At 48.6% G+C, this 16,332-nt stretch overlaps 2 protein-coding genes across 2 annotated transcripts in view; one reads left to right on the top strand and one right to left on the bottom strand.

The window, feature by feature from the left end:
- LOC134910377 (fucolectin-like) overlaps positions 1-6,423 on the bottom strand; it is a 96,717-nt gene extending 90,294 nt beyond the window's left edge. The window contains exon 1 of the mRNA XM_063918328.1: positions 6,352-6,423. Coding sequence (XP_063774398.1) covers positions 6,352-6,423 — 72 coding nt within the window. The remainder of the gene's footprint in view (positions 1-6,351) is intronic.
- A 2,872-nt stretch (positions 6,424-9,295) lies between these two features.
- Positions 9,296-16,332, top strand: part of LOC134908807 (fucolectin-like) — a 67,111-nt gene continuing 60,074 nt past the window's right edge. The window contains exon 1 of the mRNA XM_063914929.1: positions 9,296-9,404. Coding sequence (XP_063770999.1) covers positions 9,344-9,404 — 61 coding nt within the window. The 5' untranslated portion in view covers positions 9,296-9,343. The remainder of the gene's footprint in view (positions 9,405-16,332) is intronic.

Below are 16,332 nucleotides of genomic sequence, written 5' to 3' on the forward strand. Positions count from 1 at the left end.
TCCACCCGTGCTGTCGTAGAACTACTTGAGATAGTGCTACTCCGACCTCCAACTGTTCTCTGGACCTTGCCCTTATCAGGAGATCGTCCAAGTAAGGGATAATTAAGACGCCGTTTCTTTGAAGAAGAATCACCATTTCGGTCATTACCTTGGTAAAGACCCGGGGTGCAGTGGACAATCCAAACGGCAGCGTCTGAAACTGATAGTGACAGTTATGTACCACGAACCTGAGGTACCCTTGGTGAGAAGGGCAAAATTGGGACATGGAGGTAATCATCCTTGATGTCCAGTGACACCATATAGTCCCCTTCTTCCTGGTTCGCTATCACTGCTCTGAGTGACTCCATCTTGATTTGAACCTTTGTATGTAAGTGTTCAAAGATTTCAGATTTATAATAGGTCTCACCGAGCCATCTGGCTTCAGTACCACAAATAGTGTGGAATAATACCCCTTTCCTTGTTGTAGGAGGGGTACTTTGATTATCACCTGCTGGGAATACAGCTTGTGAATTGTTTCCAATACTGCCTCCCTTTCGGAGGGAGACGTTGGTAAAGCAGACTTCAGGAGCCTGCGAGGGGGAGACGTCTCGAATTTCCAATCTGTACCCCTGGGATACTACTTGTAGGATCCAGGGGTCCACTAGCGAGTGAGCCCACTGCGCGCTGAAACTCTTGAGACGACCCCCCACCGCACCTGAGTCCGCTTGTACGGCCCCAGCGTCATGCTGAGGACTTGGCAGAAGCGGTGGAGGGCTTCTGCTCCTGGGAAGGGGCTGCCTGCTGCAGTCTTCTTCCCTTTCGTCTACCCCTGGGCAGATATGACTGACCTTTTGCCCGCCTGCCCTTATGGGGACGAAAGGACTGAGGCTGAAAAGACGGTGTCTTTTCCTGCTGAGATGTGACTTGGGGTAAAAAAGGGTGGATTTTCCAGCTGTTGCCGTGGCCACCAGGTCCGATGGACCGACCCCAAATAACTCCTCCCCTTTATACGGCAATACGTCCATGTGCCGTTTGGAATCTGCATCACCTGACCACTGTCGTGTCCATAAACATCTTCTGGCAGACATGGACATCGCACTTACTCTTGATGCCAGAGTGCAAATATCCCTCTGTGCATCTCGCATATATAGAAATGCATCTTTTAAATGCTCTATAGTCAATAAAATACTGTCCCTGTCAAGGGTATCAATATTTTCAGTCAGGGAATCCGACCAAGCCACCCCAGCGCTGCACATCCAGGCTGAGGCGATCGCTGGTCGCAGTATAACACCAGTATGTGTGTATATACTTTTTAGGATATTTTTCAGCCTCCTATCAGCTGGCTCCTTGAGGGCGGCCGTATCTGGAGACGGTAGCGCCACTTGTTTTGATAAGCGTGTGAGCGCCTTATCCACCCTAGGGGGTGTTTCCCAACGCGCCCTAACTTCTGGCGGGAAAGGGTATAACGCCAATAATTTTCTGTCGCGAGAACCCCACGCATCATCACACACTTCATTTAATTTATCTGATTCAGGAAAAACTACAGGTAGTTTTTTCACACCCCACATAATACCCTTTTTTGTGGTACTTGTAGTATCAGAAATATGTAACACCTCCTTCATTGCCCTTAACATGTAACGTGTGGCCCTAATGGAAAATACGTTTGTTTCTTCACCGTCGACACTGGAGTCAGTGTCCGTGTCTGTGTCTGTGTCGACCGACTGTAATGGGCGTTTTAAAGCCCCTGACGGTGTTTGAGACGCCTGGACAGGTACTAATTGGTTTGCCGGCCGTCTCATGTCGTCAACCGACCTTGCAGCGTGTTGACATTATCACGTAATTTCCTGAATAAGCCATCCATTCCGGTGTCGACTCCCTAGAGAGTGACATCACCAATACAGGCAATTGCTCCGCCTCCTCACCAACATCGTCCTCATACATGTCGACACACACGTACCGACACACAGCACACACACAGGGAATGCTCTGATAGAGGACAGGACCCCACTAGCCCTTTGGGGAGACAGAGGGAGAGTTTGCCAGCACACACCAAAATGCTATAATTATACAGGGACAACCTTATATAAGTGTTATCCCTTATAGCATCTTAATATATTATAATATTGCCACTCAAAATGCCCCCCCTCTCTGTTTTAACCCTGTTTCTGTAGTGCAGTGCAGGGGAGAGCCTGGGAGCCTTCCTAGCAGCGGAGCTGTGTAGGAAAATGGCGCTGTGTGCTGAGGAGAATAGGCCCCGCCCCCTTTTCGGCGGGCTTCTTCTCCCGTTTTTCTGACAACCTGGCAAGGGTTAAATACATCCATATAGCCCCAGAGGCTATATGTGATGTATTTTTAGCCAGCATAGGTCAGTGGCGTAACTACGGCCCCCGCAGTCCTCGCGGTGGCTTGGGGGCGAGGGGCTGCGGGGGCGCCACTGATTACAGCAGACTGACATGCGGACGAGCGTCCGCTTGTCAGTCTGCTTTGTTGGAGGGACACGGAGGGCGTAGCGTGTGCCTCTCCTGTGTCCCTCCTGAGTCCTGCATCATCTCCGGCGGCCCGCGGGTCTAATAGGGGAAAGTGCCGTTCGTGAGCTCTAATTGGCTCACGAACCGGCACTTCCCCCTATCAGACCCGCGGCTGCTGGAGATGATGCAGCAGGAGGGACACAGGAGAGGCACACGCTGCGCCCTCCGTGTCCCTCCAACAAGCGGCGGCGGCACTGGGGGGAATATCTGGCACTGGGGCATATATGGCACTGGGGGGGGGGGGGGATATCTGGCACTAGGGCATATCTGGCACTGGGGGGGGGTGTCTGGCACTGGGGCATATATGGCACTGGGGGGGGGGATATCTGGCACTGGGGCATATCTGGCACTGGGGGGGGGTATCTGGCACTGGGGCATATATGGCACTGGGGGGGGGGATATCTGGCACTAGGGCATATCTGGCACTGGGGGGGGGGATGCCTGGCACTGGGGGGGATATCTGGCACTGGGGCATATATGGCACTGGGGGGGGGATATCTGGCACGGGGGTGGATATATGGCACTGGGGGGGGATGTCTGGCACTGGGGGGGAATATCTGGCACTGGGGGGGGGGATATCTGGCACTGGGAGGGAATATCTGGCCCTGGGGCATATATGGCACTGGGAGAGAATATCTGGCACTGGGGGCATATATGGCACTGGGGGGGAATATCTGTCACTGGGGGGGGGATATATGGCACTGGGGTGGAATATCTGGCACTGGGGGCATATATGGCACGGGGGGCATATCTGGCACTGGGGGCATATATGGCACGGGGGGCATATCTGGCACTGGGGGCATATATGGCACTCGGGGGGAATATATGGCACTGGCGGCATATCTGGCACTGGGGGAATATCTGGCTACTGGGGGCATATGTGGCACTGGGGGGGAATATATGGCACTGGAGGCATATCTGGCATGGGGGGAATATCTGGCACTGGGGGCATATGTGGCACTGGGGGGGAATATCTGGCACTGGGGGCATATCTGGCACTGGGGGCATATCTGGCACTGGGGGGAATATCTGACACTGGGGGCATATGTGGCACTGGCGGGGGTATATGTGTACCTGGCACAGGGGGGGGGGGCTATATTTGGCACCGTGGGCATGTGAGTACCTGGCACCGTGGGGGAATATCTGGCACTGGGGACATATGTGGCACTGGGAGCACAGCCCTAGCAACAAGGACTACCTCCTAGCAACGAGCATGACACCCAGTGCATGAAACACCTGGCAACGAGCATGACACCCAGTGCATGAAACCCCTGACAACGAGAAGGTAATTGAAAAGTAATTAGAAGCCTTACTGTAGGACTTAATGTGTAATGGGCATTACGGTGTGTGGCATAATGTATCACGGACATTGCGGTGTGTGTCATAATGTGTCACAGGCATTACGGTGTATGGTATACTATATCGCGGGCATTGTGATATGTGGTATAATGTCTCAGGGTCATTGCAGTGTGTGGCATAATGTATCACGGACATTGCGGTGTGTGTCATAATGTGTCAGGCATTACGGTGTGTGGTATACTATATCACGGGCATTGTGGTATGTGGTATAATGTCTCAGGGTCATTGCAGTGTGGCATAATACATAACGGGCATTGCGGTGTGTGGCATAGGGTATAACGGGCAGGGCATTGCGGTATGTGTCACAGGCATTACGGTGTATGGTATACTATATCACGGGTATTGTGGTATGTCTCAAGGTCATTGCGGTGTGTGTCATAATGTGTCACAGGCATTGTATGTGCTATAATGTATCAGGGGCATTGCAGTGTGTAGCATAATCTATAACGGGCATTGCGATTCCTGTCATAATGTGTCGGGGGCATTACGATGTGTGGCATAATGTGTCGGGGGCATTACAGTGTGTGCATATTGTGTCATGTGCATTGTTGTGTGCGGCATAATGTCTAAGGGCCATTGCAGTATGTGGCATAATGTATACTGGGCATTACTATAAGGAGGAAAAATGACAAATAATGTAAGGGGCATGAAGCAGGATTATTTTTCTTTCCTGTGGTGGCTAACGTCTTGGCGTGCAGGTTGCAAAACTGGGGTATAAGGTAGTCTTTTCCTGCAATACCACGCCCCTTTATGAGAAACCACGCCCATTCCAACAAAACCACGCCCCTTTTTTTGCAGCGCGCGCCTTAGGCGCGCGCATATTTATCCCTTTCTTGCTCCCAATTATGCGGCGGGGGGGGGGGGGGGGCGCCAAACAATTTTTTGGCCTGGGGGAGAAAAATTTCTAGTTACGCCACTGGCATAGGTACTATCATTGCTGCCCAGGGCGCCCCCCCCAGCGCCCTGCACCCTCAGTGACCGTTGGTGTGAAGTGTGCTGAGAGCAATGGCGCACAGCTGCCGTGCTGTGCGCTACCTTAAGAAGACTGGGAAGTCTTCAGCCGCCGATTTCTGGACCTCTTCACTCTTCAGCATCTGCAAGGGGGTCGGCGGCGCGGCTCCGGTGACCCATCCAGGCTGTACCTGTGATCGTCCCTCTGGAGCTAGTGTCCAGTAGCCTAAGAAGCCCAATCCATCCTGCACGCAGGTGAGTTCACTTCTTCTCCCCTAAGTCCCTCGTTGCAGTGAGCCTGTTGCCAGCAGGACTCACTGAAAATAAAAAACCTAACAAAACTTTTACTCTAAGCAGCTCTTTAGGAGAGCCACCTAGATTGCACCCTTCTCGGCCGGGCACAAAAACCTAACTGAGGCTTGGAGGAGGGTCATAGGGGGAGGAGCCAGTGCACACCACCTGATCCTAAAGCTTTTACTTTTGTGCCCTGTCTCCTGCGGAGCCGCTAATCCCCATGGTCCTGACGGAGTCCCCAGCATCCACTTAGGACGTCAGAGAAATAAAAGTTTTATGGTAATGCACTATTGGAGTACCATTGTCACTTTCATGCACCTTGAGTTGGAATAAGAAGGGGCTATTCCTGAGAAGTTGGAAGAAGTCAGGAGATATCTAAGACGGTGACCCGCTCCAATACCGCGCAATTTGTCTACCTAACAGTAGACCACCTGATGCGGTACGAATCCGACACCTCTAAAGATTGATTCGACTGTCCCCTCCCACTGTTACAATATCACACTATGTATTTGTATTTTCCAAGGTTATATGTCTCCATTAAATCTGAGAGACTGAATATTACTTGAAGAGCGCCTGAGATAAGAGGTGGTAAACCATTTTTCTGTATTTCTGTCTATCGGGAGTATTGGTGATACTTCTAACCACCTTTCTTTTCGGCTGCTCAGGCGCACCTATTGTGATCTATTTTTTGTACACTCTCTTCCGTATGTACACCATTGTTTTCCCACCATCTATGGAGTACGGGTGCCACCATGTTGCTTTGGATCAGCTGATTGCAAGTCCTCCAACCACAAGCATCGGTTAGTCACATGACTCCGCTATCCACTGGATAACCAGCAAGGGGGATACAAGGGCTAGTCAGAGCTCTAGCAAATTGCCCAGGACACCTTCATTCATCTCATGTTCCTGGTGTCCTGTTTATTACCAGCAATTCCAAGTTCTAGCAGGATTACCAGCACTGTGATCCCGCTGTAAGTATTTCACCTGCATTAAGATTCCAGCCGTATTGCCAGCTCAGTGTTCCCAGCACTAAGTACTTGTACATGTATTGTGTGATTCCAGCAGCTACGTGTTCTCTCCAATGTGTTCTACAGTGCTATTCCAGTGCCAGAGATATCCATCCAGTGGCTACGTGTGTGTACTGCAGTTACAGCTGTCTCACTGGTTCCAATCCGGTTCAAGTTTATCATCTCCCAGGCTGAGTCCAGTTCCAGCTGTCTCTCTGGTTTCAATCTGGTACAAGTTTATCATCTTCCAGGCTGAGTCCAGTTCCAGCTGTCTTTCTGGTTTCAATCTGGTACAAGTTTATCATCTTCCAGGCTGAGTCCAGTTCCAGCTGTCTCTCCGGTTCCAGTAGGGTTCAAGTTTATCAGCTTCCAGGCTGAGTCCAGTTCCAGCTGTCTCTCTGGTTCCAATCTGGTTCAAGTTTATCAGCTTCCAGGCTGAGTCCAGTTCCAGCTGTCTTCCTGGTTCCAATCTGGTTCAAGTTTATCAGCTTCCAGGCTGAGTCCAGTTCCAGCTGTCTTCCTGGTTCCAATCTGGTTCAAGTTTATCAGCTTCCAGGCTGAGTCCAGTTCCAGCTGTCTCTCTGGTTTCAATCTGGTACAAGTTTATCATCTTCCAGGCTGAGTCCAGTTCCAGCTGTCTTTCTGGTTTCAATCTGGTACAACTTTATCATCTTCCAGGCTGAGTCCAGTTCCAGCTGTCTTTCTGGTTCCAATCCGGTTCAAGTTTATCATCTTCCAGGCTGAGTCCAGTTCCAGCTGTCTCTCTGGTTCCAGTAGGGTTCAAGTTTATCATCTTCCAGGCTGAGTCCAGTTCCAGCTGTCTCTCTGGTTCCAGTAGGGTTCAAGTTTATCATCTTCCAGGCTGAGTCCAGTTCCAGCTGTCTCTCTGGTTCCAGTAGGTTTCAAGTTTATCATCTTCCAGGCTGAGTCCAGTTCCAGCTGTCTCTCCGGTTCCAGTAGGGTTCAAGTTTATCATCTTCCAGGCTGAGTCCAGTTCCAGCTGTCTCTCTGGTTCCAGTAGGGTTCAAGTTTATCATCTTCCAGGCTGAGTCCAGTTCCAGCTGTCTCTCTGGTTCCAGTAGGGTTCAAGTTTATCATCTTCCAGGCTGAGTCCAGTTCCAGCTGTCTCTCCGGTTCCAGTAGGTTTCAAGTTTATCATCTTCCAGGCTGAGTCCAGTTCCAGTTGTCTCTCTGGTTCTAATCCGGTTCAAGTTTATCAACTTAACAGGCTGAGTCCAGTTCCAGCTGTTTCTCCATTTCCAGTCTGGTTCAAGTTTATCAGCTTCCAAGTTCTGATTCCAGTTCCAGCTGTTACTCCGGTTCCAGTCTGTGACAAGCATATCAGCTTCCAGGCTGAATCCAGTTCCAGCTGTCTCAAGTCTGGTTCAAGTTAAACAGCTTCCAAGCTATCTCCAATTCCAGTTGCCTCACTGATTCCAGTGCGGTTCTAGTGAATGCTTCTTATAGCTGTCATCTGTTTCAGCTATTTACTAAGCACAGACTTGTTCAAACCTAGACTGTTCCATGTTTAATTCAATTGCCGTATGTCTTCCATGCAAATCTTGAATAAATATGCTTAAAGATATTGGGGGTCATTCCGAGTTGATCGCTCACTGACGATTTTCACAGCACAGCGATCAGGTGAAAAAAAATGGCATTTCTGCGCATGTGTATGCCCCACAATATGCACGCGCGACGTACGGGTACAAAGCTCTTTGTGGTTGTGCTCAGGTTCTAGCGAAGTTTTCCTTCGCACTGGCGGCCGCAAGAAGATTGACAGAAAGGGGCATTTCTGGGTGTCAACTGACTGTTTTCAGGGAGTGTTTGCAAAAACACAGGCGTGTCTGAAAAAATGAAGGCGTGGCTGGGCGTTGTATGACGTCAAATCCAGACACGAATAGGCTGAAGTGATCGCATGCACAGAGTAGGTTCAGAGCTACTCTGAAAGTGCACATACTGTTTTGCAGAGCTCGGCAGCACGGGCGTTCACACTTCTGCTAAGATAAAATATACTCCCCAGTGGGCGGCGGCATAGCGTTTGCACGGCTGCTTAAACTAGCTAGCGAGCGATCAACTCGGAATGACCCCCATTATCATCTCTCATTGTTCCTTGTGTGAAAGACATACAGTACCTAAGTCCACTGAGTTTCCTGCACCATGGCGGTCATTCCGAGTTGATTGTTCACTAGCTACTTTTAGCAGCCGTGCAAACGCATAGTCGCCGCCCACAGGGGAGTGCATTTTCGCTTTGCAAGTGTGCGAACGTGTGTGCAGCTGAGCGTCTGCAAACACATTTTGTGCAGTTTCAGAGTAGTGCTGGACTTACTCAGCCTTTGTGATCACTTCAGTCTTTTTGGTGCCGGAATTTACGTCAGACACCCGCCTTCCAAATGCTTGGACACGCCTGCATTTTTCCAAACACTCCCAGAAAATGGTCAGTTGACATCCATAAACGCCCTCTTTCTGTCAATCTCCTTGCAATCGGCTGTGTGAATGGATTCTTTGTTAAATCCATCGCACAGCAACGATCCGATTTGTACCCGCACGACGCGAGTGCACATTGCGGTGCATGCGCAGTAGAAACCTGATCGCTGCGCTACGAGAATCGGCAGCGAGCGATCAACTCGGAATGACCCCCCATGTGCCTACTACAGGACCACACATAGATTCAAACTTGGGTTCACTAAATACCATACTTCCCAACACTGGGAGAATGGAAGGAGGGACACATTGGCGAGGCGAAGCTGCGCCCGCTCGAAAAGGGGGTGTGACCTATAGAAAAGGAGCGTGTATATATATATATATATATATATATATATATAGCACAATTTAATACATTAATGTTAATTATCTAATTGTTTAGGAATAAAAAAATAATAAGAAAATACTGCCCTTGTGTATAATAATAATTGCTGTATAACACTGTGCCAGTTCATTACTAGGCAATGTTGGTAATACTGGGGATTATTACATATAAGACTGCTCCTGGGATTTATTACGAGATATTAGTACATGTAACATTTTCCACGTGAAACTTGAGATAAAGCCAATTATACCAGGATGCAGTCTAGCTCCTCCCATTATCATTGTATCTTCTGGTATAAATGAGGTGTCATCACTGGAGATTATACCAGGATGCAGTGTAGCTCCTCCCATTATCATTGTATCTTCTGGTATAAATGAGGTGTTATCACTGGAGATTATACCAGACACCAGACATCAGACATGAGATCAGCTGCTTCCTCTCTTCTCCTGGGGCTGGTCCTGCTCTCAGCAGTGACTGCTGGTAAGTGACAGATTAACTGCAAACGCCTTGGAGAGAGATAAAGTACCAGCCAATCAGCTCCTAACTGCCATGTTACAGGCTGCATCTGAAAAATGACAGTAAGGAGCTGATTGGTTGGTACTTTATCTTCATCCATTTTATCTCTCTCCAGGGCTTAGAAAATATTGTGTAAACCATAAGGTGTCTCCCTTACAGCAATTTAAATTGCAATTTGCTGAGACCAACAAGGATTTGGGCATAAATAGGGCAGAAAGTGGAATGGACTTTAGGAAATTTCCCATTTCTCACTCGGTAGTGTCTTCCAGAGAGGGCACCCCCGGAATAGGATGTGGCACCATTCCCTCAGAGAACCAGAAGTGTAGCTGTGGGAGGTAATGGAGTCAGCTGCCACCGGGATACTGCTCTGTAGGGGGCACCTCTCCTCCCATTCAGGGACACCATTCAGTTCTGGTAATTCAAAGCCACCGCTATCTCTTCCATGGCCGCCTGCCCCACTAGTCCCTGCACCTTACAAGTCACATCCTCTTTATTATAGATGCACATTTTGAAAGCGTCAGACAGAGGATCAGAACCCACAACCTATTACACTGGAAGTAGACACCTCACTGATGGAGCTATCTGCTCCTATATAGGAAGCGCGAGAACTCTAACTATATGAAGTAACTTCTCTGACCATTAGACGTAACTTCATATAGTTAGAATTCTCATACTTCCTATACAGGAGCAGATAGCTCCATCAGTAAGGTGCCTGCTTCCAATGTAATAGGGCGTAGGTTCTAATCCTGGGTATGACGCTTGTAAAATAATTCTCAGAGAAATAATCAGCATTGTGATGACTGAGCAGATCTATGTAGTGTGCGGATGAGCAGATCTATGTAGTGTGTGGCTGAGCAGATCTATGTAGTGTGTGACTGAGCAGATCTATGTAGTGTGTGACTGAGCAGATCTATGTAGTGTGTGGCTGTGCAGATCTATGTAGTGTGCGGCTGAGCAGATCTATGTAGTGTGTGGCTGAGCGGATCCATGTAGTGTGTGACTGAGCAGATCCATGTAGTGTGTGACTGAGCAGATCTATGTAGTGTGTGGCTGTGCAGATCTATGTAGTGTGTGGCTGAGCAGATCTATGTAGTGTGTGGCTGAGCAGATCTATGTAGTGTGTGACTGAGCAGATCTATGTAGTGTGTGGCTGTGCAGATCTATGTAGTGTGTGGCTGAGCAGATCTATGTAGTGTGTGGCTGAGCAGATCTATGTAGTGTGTGACTGAGCAGATCTATGTAGTGTGTGACTGAGCAGATCTATGTAGTGTGTGACTGAGCGGATCCATGTAGTGTGTGGCTGAGCAGATCCATGTAGTGTGTGGCTGAGCAGATCTATGTAGTGTGTGGCTGAGCGGATCCATGTAGTGTGTGGCTGTGCACTATGAATCGACAACTCTAACTAGGTTCATATAATTAGAATCTGCAGCCTGGCTACGCAGGAGCAAATATCTCTATGAGTAAGGTGTCTGCCTTCTGTGAAACAGGGTATGGGTTTTAATTCTGGGTATGACTGTTAAGAAATGACCGCCGGTCACGCAATAAACACTCCTCCAATGGGGCTGTAATAATCTATTGAGAATGTGTAATCTCTATGGAGGTGTGCAATGTGACTGAGAGTATGCAATCTGTATGAAGGTGTGCAATGTGGCTATAAGTGTTCAATCTGTATGGAGGTGAGCAATGTGGCTGAGAGTGTGTAATCTCTTTGAAGGTGTGCTATGTGATTGAGAGTGTGCAATCTGTATGACGGTGTGCTATGTGATTGAGAATGTGCAATCTGTATGGAGGTGTGCAATGTGACTAGGAGTATGCATTCTGTATGGAGATGTGCAATGTGGCTGTAAGTGTGCAATCTCTATGGAGGTGTGCAATATGGAAAAGAGTGTGCAATCTGTATGGAGGTGTGCAATGTTGCTGAGAGTGTGCAATCTCTATGGAGGTGTGCATTGTGGCTGTACGTGTGCAATGTGGCTGAGAGTGTGCAATCTGTATGGAGGTATGCAATGTGGCTGTACGTGTGCAATGTGGCTGAGAGTGTGCAATCTGTATGGAGGTGTGCAATGTGGCTCTGAATGTGCAATCTGTATCGAGGTGAGCAATGTGGCTGAGAGTGTGCAGTCTGTATGGAGGTTTGCTATGTGATTGAGAATGTGCAATCTGTATGGAGGTGTGCAATGTGACTAGGAGTATGCATTCTGTATGGAGATGTGCAATGTGGCTGTAAGTGTGCAATCTCTATGGAGGTGTGCAATATGGAAAAGAGTGTGCAATCTGTATGGAGGTGTGCAATGTTGCTGAGAGTGTGCAATCTCTATGGAGGTGTGCATTGTGGCTGTACGTGTGCAATGTGGCTGAGAGTGTGCAATCTGTATGGAGGTATGCAATGTGGCTGTACGTGTGCAATGTGGCTGAGAGTGTGCAATCTGTATGGAGGTGTGCAATGTGGCTCTGAATGTGCAATCTGTATCGAGGTGAGCAATGTGGCTGAGAGTGTGCAGTCTGTATGAAGGTGTGCAATGTTGCTGAGAGTGTGCAATCTCTATTAAGGAGTGCAATGTGACTGAGAGTGTGCAATCTATATGAAGGTGTGCAATGTGGCTGTTAGTGTGCAATCTGTATGAAGGTGTGCAATGTGACTGAGAGTGTGTAATCTCTTTGGAGGTGTGCTATATGATTGAGAGTATGCAATCTGTATGACGGTGTGCTATGTGATTGAGAATGTGCAATCTGTATGGAGGTGTGCAATGTGACTAGGAGTATGCATTCTGTATGGAGATGTGCAATGTGGCTGTAAGTGTGCAATCTCTATGGAGGTGTGCAATATGGAAAAGAGTGTGCAATCTGTATGGAGGTGTGCAATGTTGCTGAGAGTGTGCAATCTCTATGGAGGTGTGCAATGTGGCTGTACGTGTGCAATGTGGCTGAGAGTGTGCAATCTGTATGGAGGTATGCAATGTGGCTGTACGTGTGCAATGTGGCTGAGAGTGTGCAATCTGTATGGAGGTGTGCAATGTGGCTCTGAATGTGCAATCTGTATCGAGGTGAGCAATGTGGCTGAGAGTGTGCAGTCTGTATGGAGGTTTGCTATGTGATTGAGAATGTGCAATCTGTATGGAAGTGTGCAATGTGACTAGGAGTATGCATTCTGTATGGAGATGTGCAATGTGGCTGTAAGTGTGCAATCTCTATGGAGGTGTGCAATATGGAAAAGAGTGTGCAATCTGTATGGAGGTGTGCAATGTTGCTGAGAGTGTGCAATCTCTATGGAGGTGTGCAATGTGGCTGTACGTGTGCAATGTGGCTGAGAGTGTGCAATCTGTATGGAGATATGCAATGTGGCTGAGAGTGTGCAATCTGTATATACAGTAGGTGTGTAAAGTGTCTGAGAGTGTGTAATCTGTATTGAGGTGTGCAATGTGGCTGAGAGTGTGTAATCTCTATGGAGGTGTGCAATGTGACTGAGAGTATGCAATCTGTATGGAGGTGTGCAATGTGACTGAGAGTGTGCAGTCTGTATTAAGGTGTGCAATGTGGCTGTAAGTGTGCAATCTGTATGGAGGTGAGCAATGTGGCTGAGAGTGTGCAATCTGTATGAAGGTGTGCAATGTGACTGAGAGTGTGCAATCTGTATGGAGGAGTGCAATGTGACTGAGAGTGTGTAATCTGTATGAAGGTGTGCAATGTGACTGAGAGTGTGCAATGTGTATAGAGGTGAGCAATGTGGCTCAGATTGTGCAATTTGTATGGAGGTGTGCAATGTGGCTAAGAGTGTGCAATATGTATGGAGATGTGCAATGTGGCTCTGAGTGTGCAACCTGTATGAAGGCGTGCAATGTGGCTGAGAGTGTGTAATCTCTATGGAGGTGTGCAATGTGACTGAGAGTATGCAATCTGTATGGAGGAGTGCAATGTGGTTGTTAGTGTGCAATCTGTATGAAGGTGTACAATGTGGCTGTAAGTGTGCAATCTGTATGGAGGTGAGCAATGTGACTGAGATTGTGCAATCTGTATGAAGGTGTGCAATGTGACTGAGAGTGTGCAATCTGTATGGAGGTGTGCTATGTGATTGAGAATGTGCAATCTGTATGGAGGTATGCAGTGTGGCTGAGAGTGTGTAATCTCTATGGAGGTGTGCAATGTGACTGAGAATGTGCAATCTGTATGGAGGTATGCAGTGTGGCTGAGAGGGTGAAATCTGTATGGAGGTGTGCAATGTGATTGGGAGTGTGCAATCTGTATGGAGATGTGCAATGTGGCTGTAAGTGTGCAATCTGTATGGAGGTGTGCAATGTGGCTGAGAGTGTGCAATCTGTATGGAGGTGTACAATGTGGCTGAGAGTGTGCAATCTGCATGGAGGTGTGCAATGTGGCTGAGAATAAGCAATTTGTGTGGAGGTGTGCAATGTGACGTGAGAGTTTGCAATCTGTATGGAGGCGTGCCAAGTATTTTTGAGTGTGCAATCTCTGTGGAGGTGGGCTATGTGACAGAGTGTGCAATCTGTATGGAGGTGTGCAATGTGACTGAGAGTGTGCAATCTTTATGGAGATGTGCAATGTGACTGAGAGTGTGCAATCTGTATGGAGGTGTGCAATGTGACTGAGAGTGTGCAACCTGTATGGAGGTGTGCTATGTGATTGAGAGTATGCAATCTGTATGGAGGTGTGCTATGTGATTGAGAATGTGCAATCTGTATGGAGGTGTGCAGTGTGGCTGAGAGTGTGCAATCTGTATGTAGGTGTGCAATGTGTCTGAAAGTGTGTAATCACCATGGAGGTGTGCAGTAGTGGATCTTGCCACGGGCAAGCGGGACTTTTGCCCGGGGCGCTGCCTTCCGGAGGGCGCCGCACCATGGCAAGATCCGCTGCTGCTGTAGTGCCCCACGCTGCCACTGCCCGCTGCCCGCTGTGAAGGGAAACTAGATGCTACTGTTAGGGTCTCCTGCCCTGTGCTGCCACGTCTTCATGGCAACCGGGAGACAAGTGCTAGCGGAGTAACCTGAGCGCAGCTGATACTCCGGTTCGGGTCTTTTGCTGTGCAGTGGTTATAGGCTCTGTGCACGGCAGGGGATCCGGTGCTGGTTTTTGTGCTCACAGTCTGTGAGGTCTGAGTGGGGCGTGGACAGCACCTGCTTTATAAGGCCTCTTCTCAGTTTAAGCAGATGCTGCTGAATCTTTGTTGGTTAGTCAGTTCCTGAAAGTTAGCCAGTACTGTGTAGCTTTGTATTTGTTTGTTGCTTACTGCAAATAGGCCTGGGGATTTGGTATTACACTCTGCCAATCCAGACCTAGCAGTAAGACTGGAGTCAGTCGTTTAGCTTGCTGGGGTTCTGTTACTACTCTGTGAACTTAGCAAGTTTGCGGCTGTATTCTAAGACTTGCCTGTCTAATCCTGTCTCACTGTGCTAGGTGTCAGGGGTCAGTTTAGTGGCAGTAAGCTGAACCTGTGCACTGCAAGTGAGAATTAGGATTGTGGAGACTCTCCTTGTGTCTATCATTCCATCTCTGACCAAGGAGTTTACTGCCACACCCGTTGGTAACCCTTTAGGGTTTTGCTGTTGCCCTTAGCAACAGCATTTCGGGTTCTCTACGTATTAAAACACAACATCTTGCTTTTCCCATCTGAGCATTTCTAATACAAGGGAGATACCCAGTTCCTTAGCCTCTGGGCTTCTCTGTTCACTTTGTGTGTATTTTGTTACCCTATCATCTTCTGTGTACGTTATGTCATATTCCCCAGTCTGTCTGTGAGTCCATTTGTTTTGCATACCTATCCGTTCAGACACCAGTACATTCCTGCAGGCACTGGTGTGCATAACATATTCAGCAGCCCAATATTCCTGTTGAAATTTTGTGGGAATATGGAGCATACCCCTCAAAATACGTTGCAATAGGTGGTCGATCAGGTGCAGGTCCTGACTCGACAATTTAATGATTTGTCCATTAAAATGCACACCTCCCAGGCTGCTGGCGGAGCTCCCGCAGCAGCAGCACCTGCAGGGGTTAAGGAGCCGAAAGTAAATCTCCCGGATCGTTTTTCTGGAGATCGCTCGCAGTTCTTTTGTTTCAAGGAGAGCTGCAAGCTATACTTCCGGCTTAGGCCTCAGTCTTCTGGGTCGGAGATTCAGCGGGTGGGCATAGTGATTTCCTTGCTACAAGGAGACCCACAGGTCTGGGCATATGGGTTGCAGCCTGACTGTCTGTCGCTTAAAAGTGTTGATGCTTTTTTTACGGCACTGGGCATGTTATATGATGACCCTGACAAGACGGCCTCAGCCGAGGCTCAGATTTCGATCCTTAGGCAAGGGCGAAGGCCAGTTGAGGTTTACTGTACGGAGTTTCGGAGGTTGGCCCATGATACCCAGTGGAATGACCCAGCCCTGAGACACCAGTACCGAAGAGGTCTTTCTAACCAGATAAAGGACCAACTGGTACAATATCCCTTGCCTGATAGCTTGGATCAGCTCATGCAGTTATCCATCCGGGTGGATAGACGACTGAGAGAGCGTAGGCTTGAAAGGGAGACTGAGATTTCCTTCCTTCCCAAGGGAACCTCAGACTCTGAGGAATTTTCCGAGGAGCTTATGCAGATTGGGGCTACCCGCCTCTCCTCGCGTGAGAAGACGCGGAGGAGACAGCAGGGGTTGTGTTTGTACTGTGGGAATAAAGGTCATGTGGTAGTATCATGCCCAGAAAAGCCGGAAAACTTCAGGGCCTGAGGGTGATGGGAAATATCCTGTCAGGCCAGAAGTCAGAATTTCCCAAGAAGACTTTTATCATTCCGGTGACCTTGAAGATCCTCGGTCAAACTGTCAAGACTGAGGCCTTTGTGGACAGTGGGGCCGACGGGGTTTTTATGGACCGCCAATTCGCCCTGAAACACTCTATTCCC

This window comes from Pseudophryne corroboree, chromosome 4, assembly GCF_028390025.1.
Source record: "Pseudophryne corroboree isolate aPseCor3 chromosome 4, aPseCor3.hap2, whole genome shotgun sequence".
NCBI lineage: Eukaryota > Metazoa > Chordata > Amphibia > Anura > Myobatrachidae > Pseudophryne > Pseudophryne corroboree.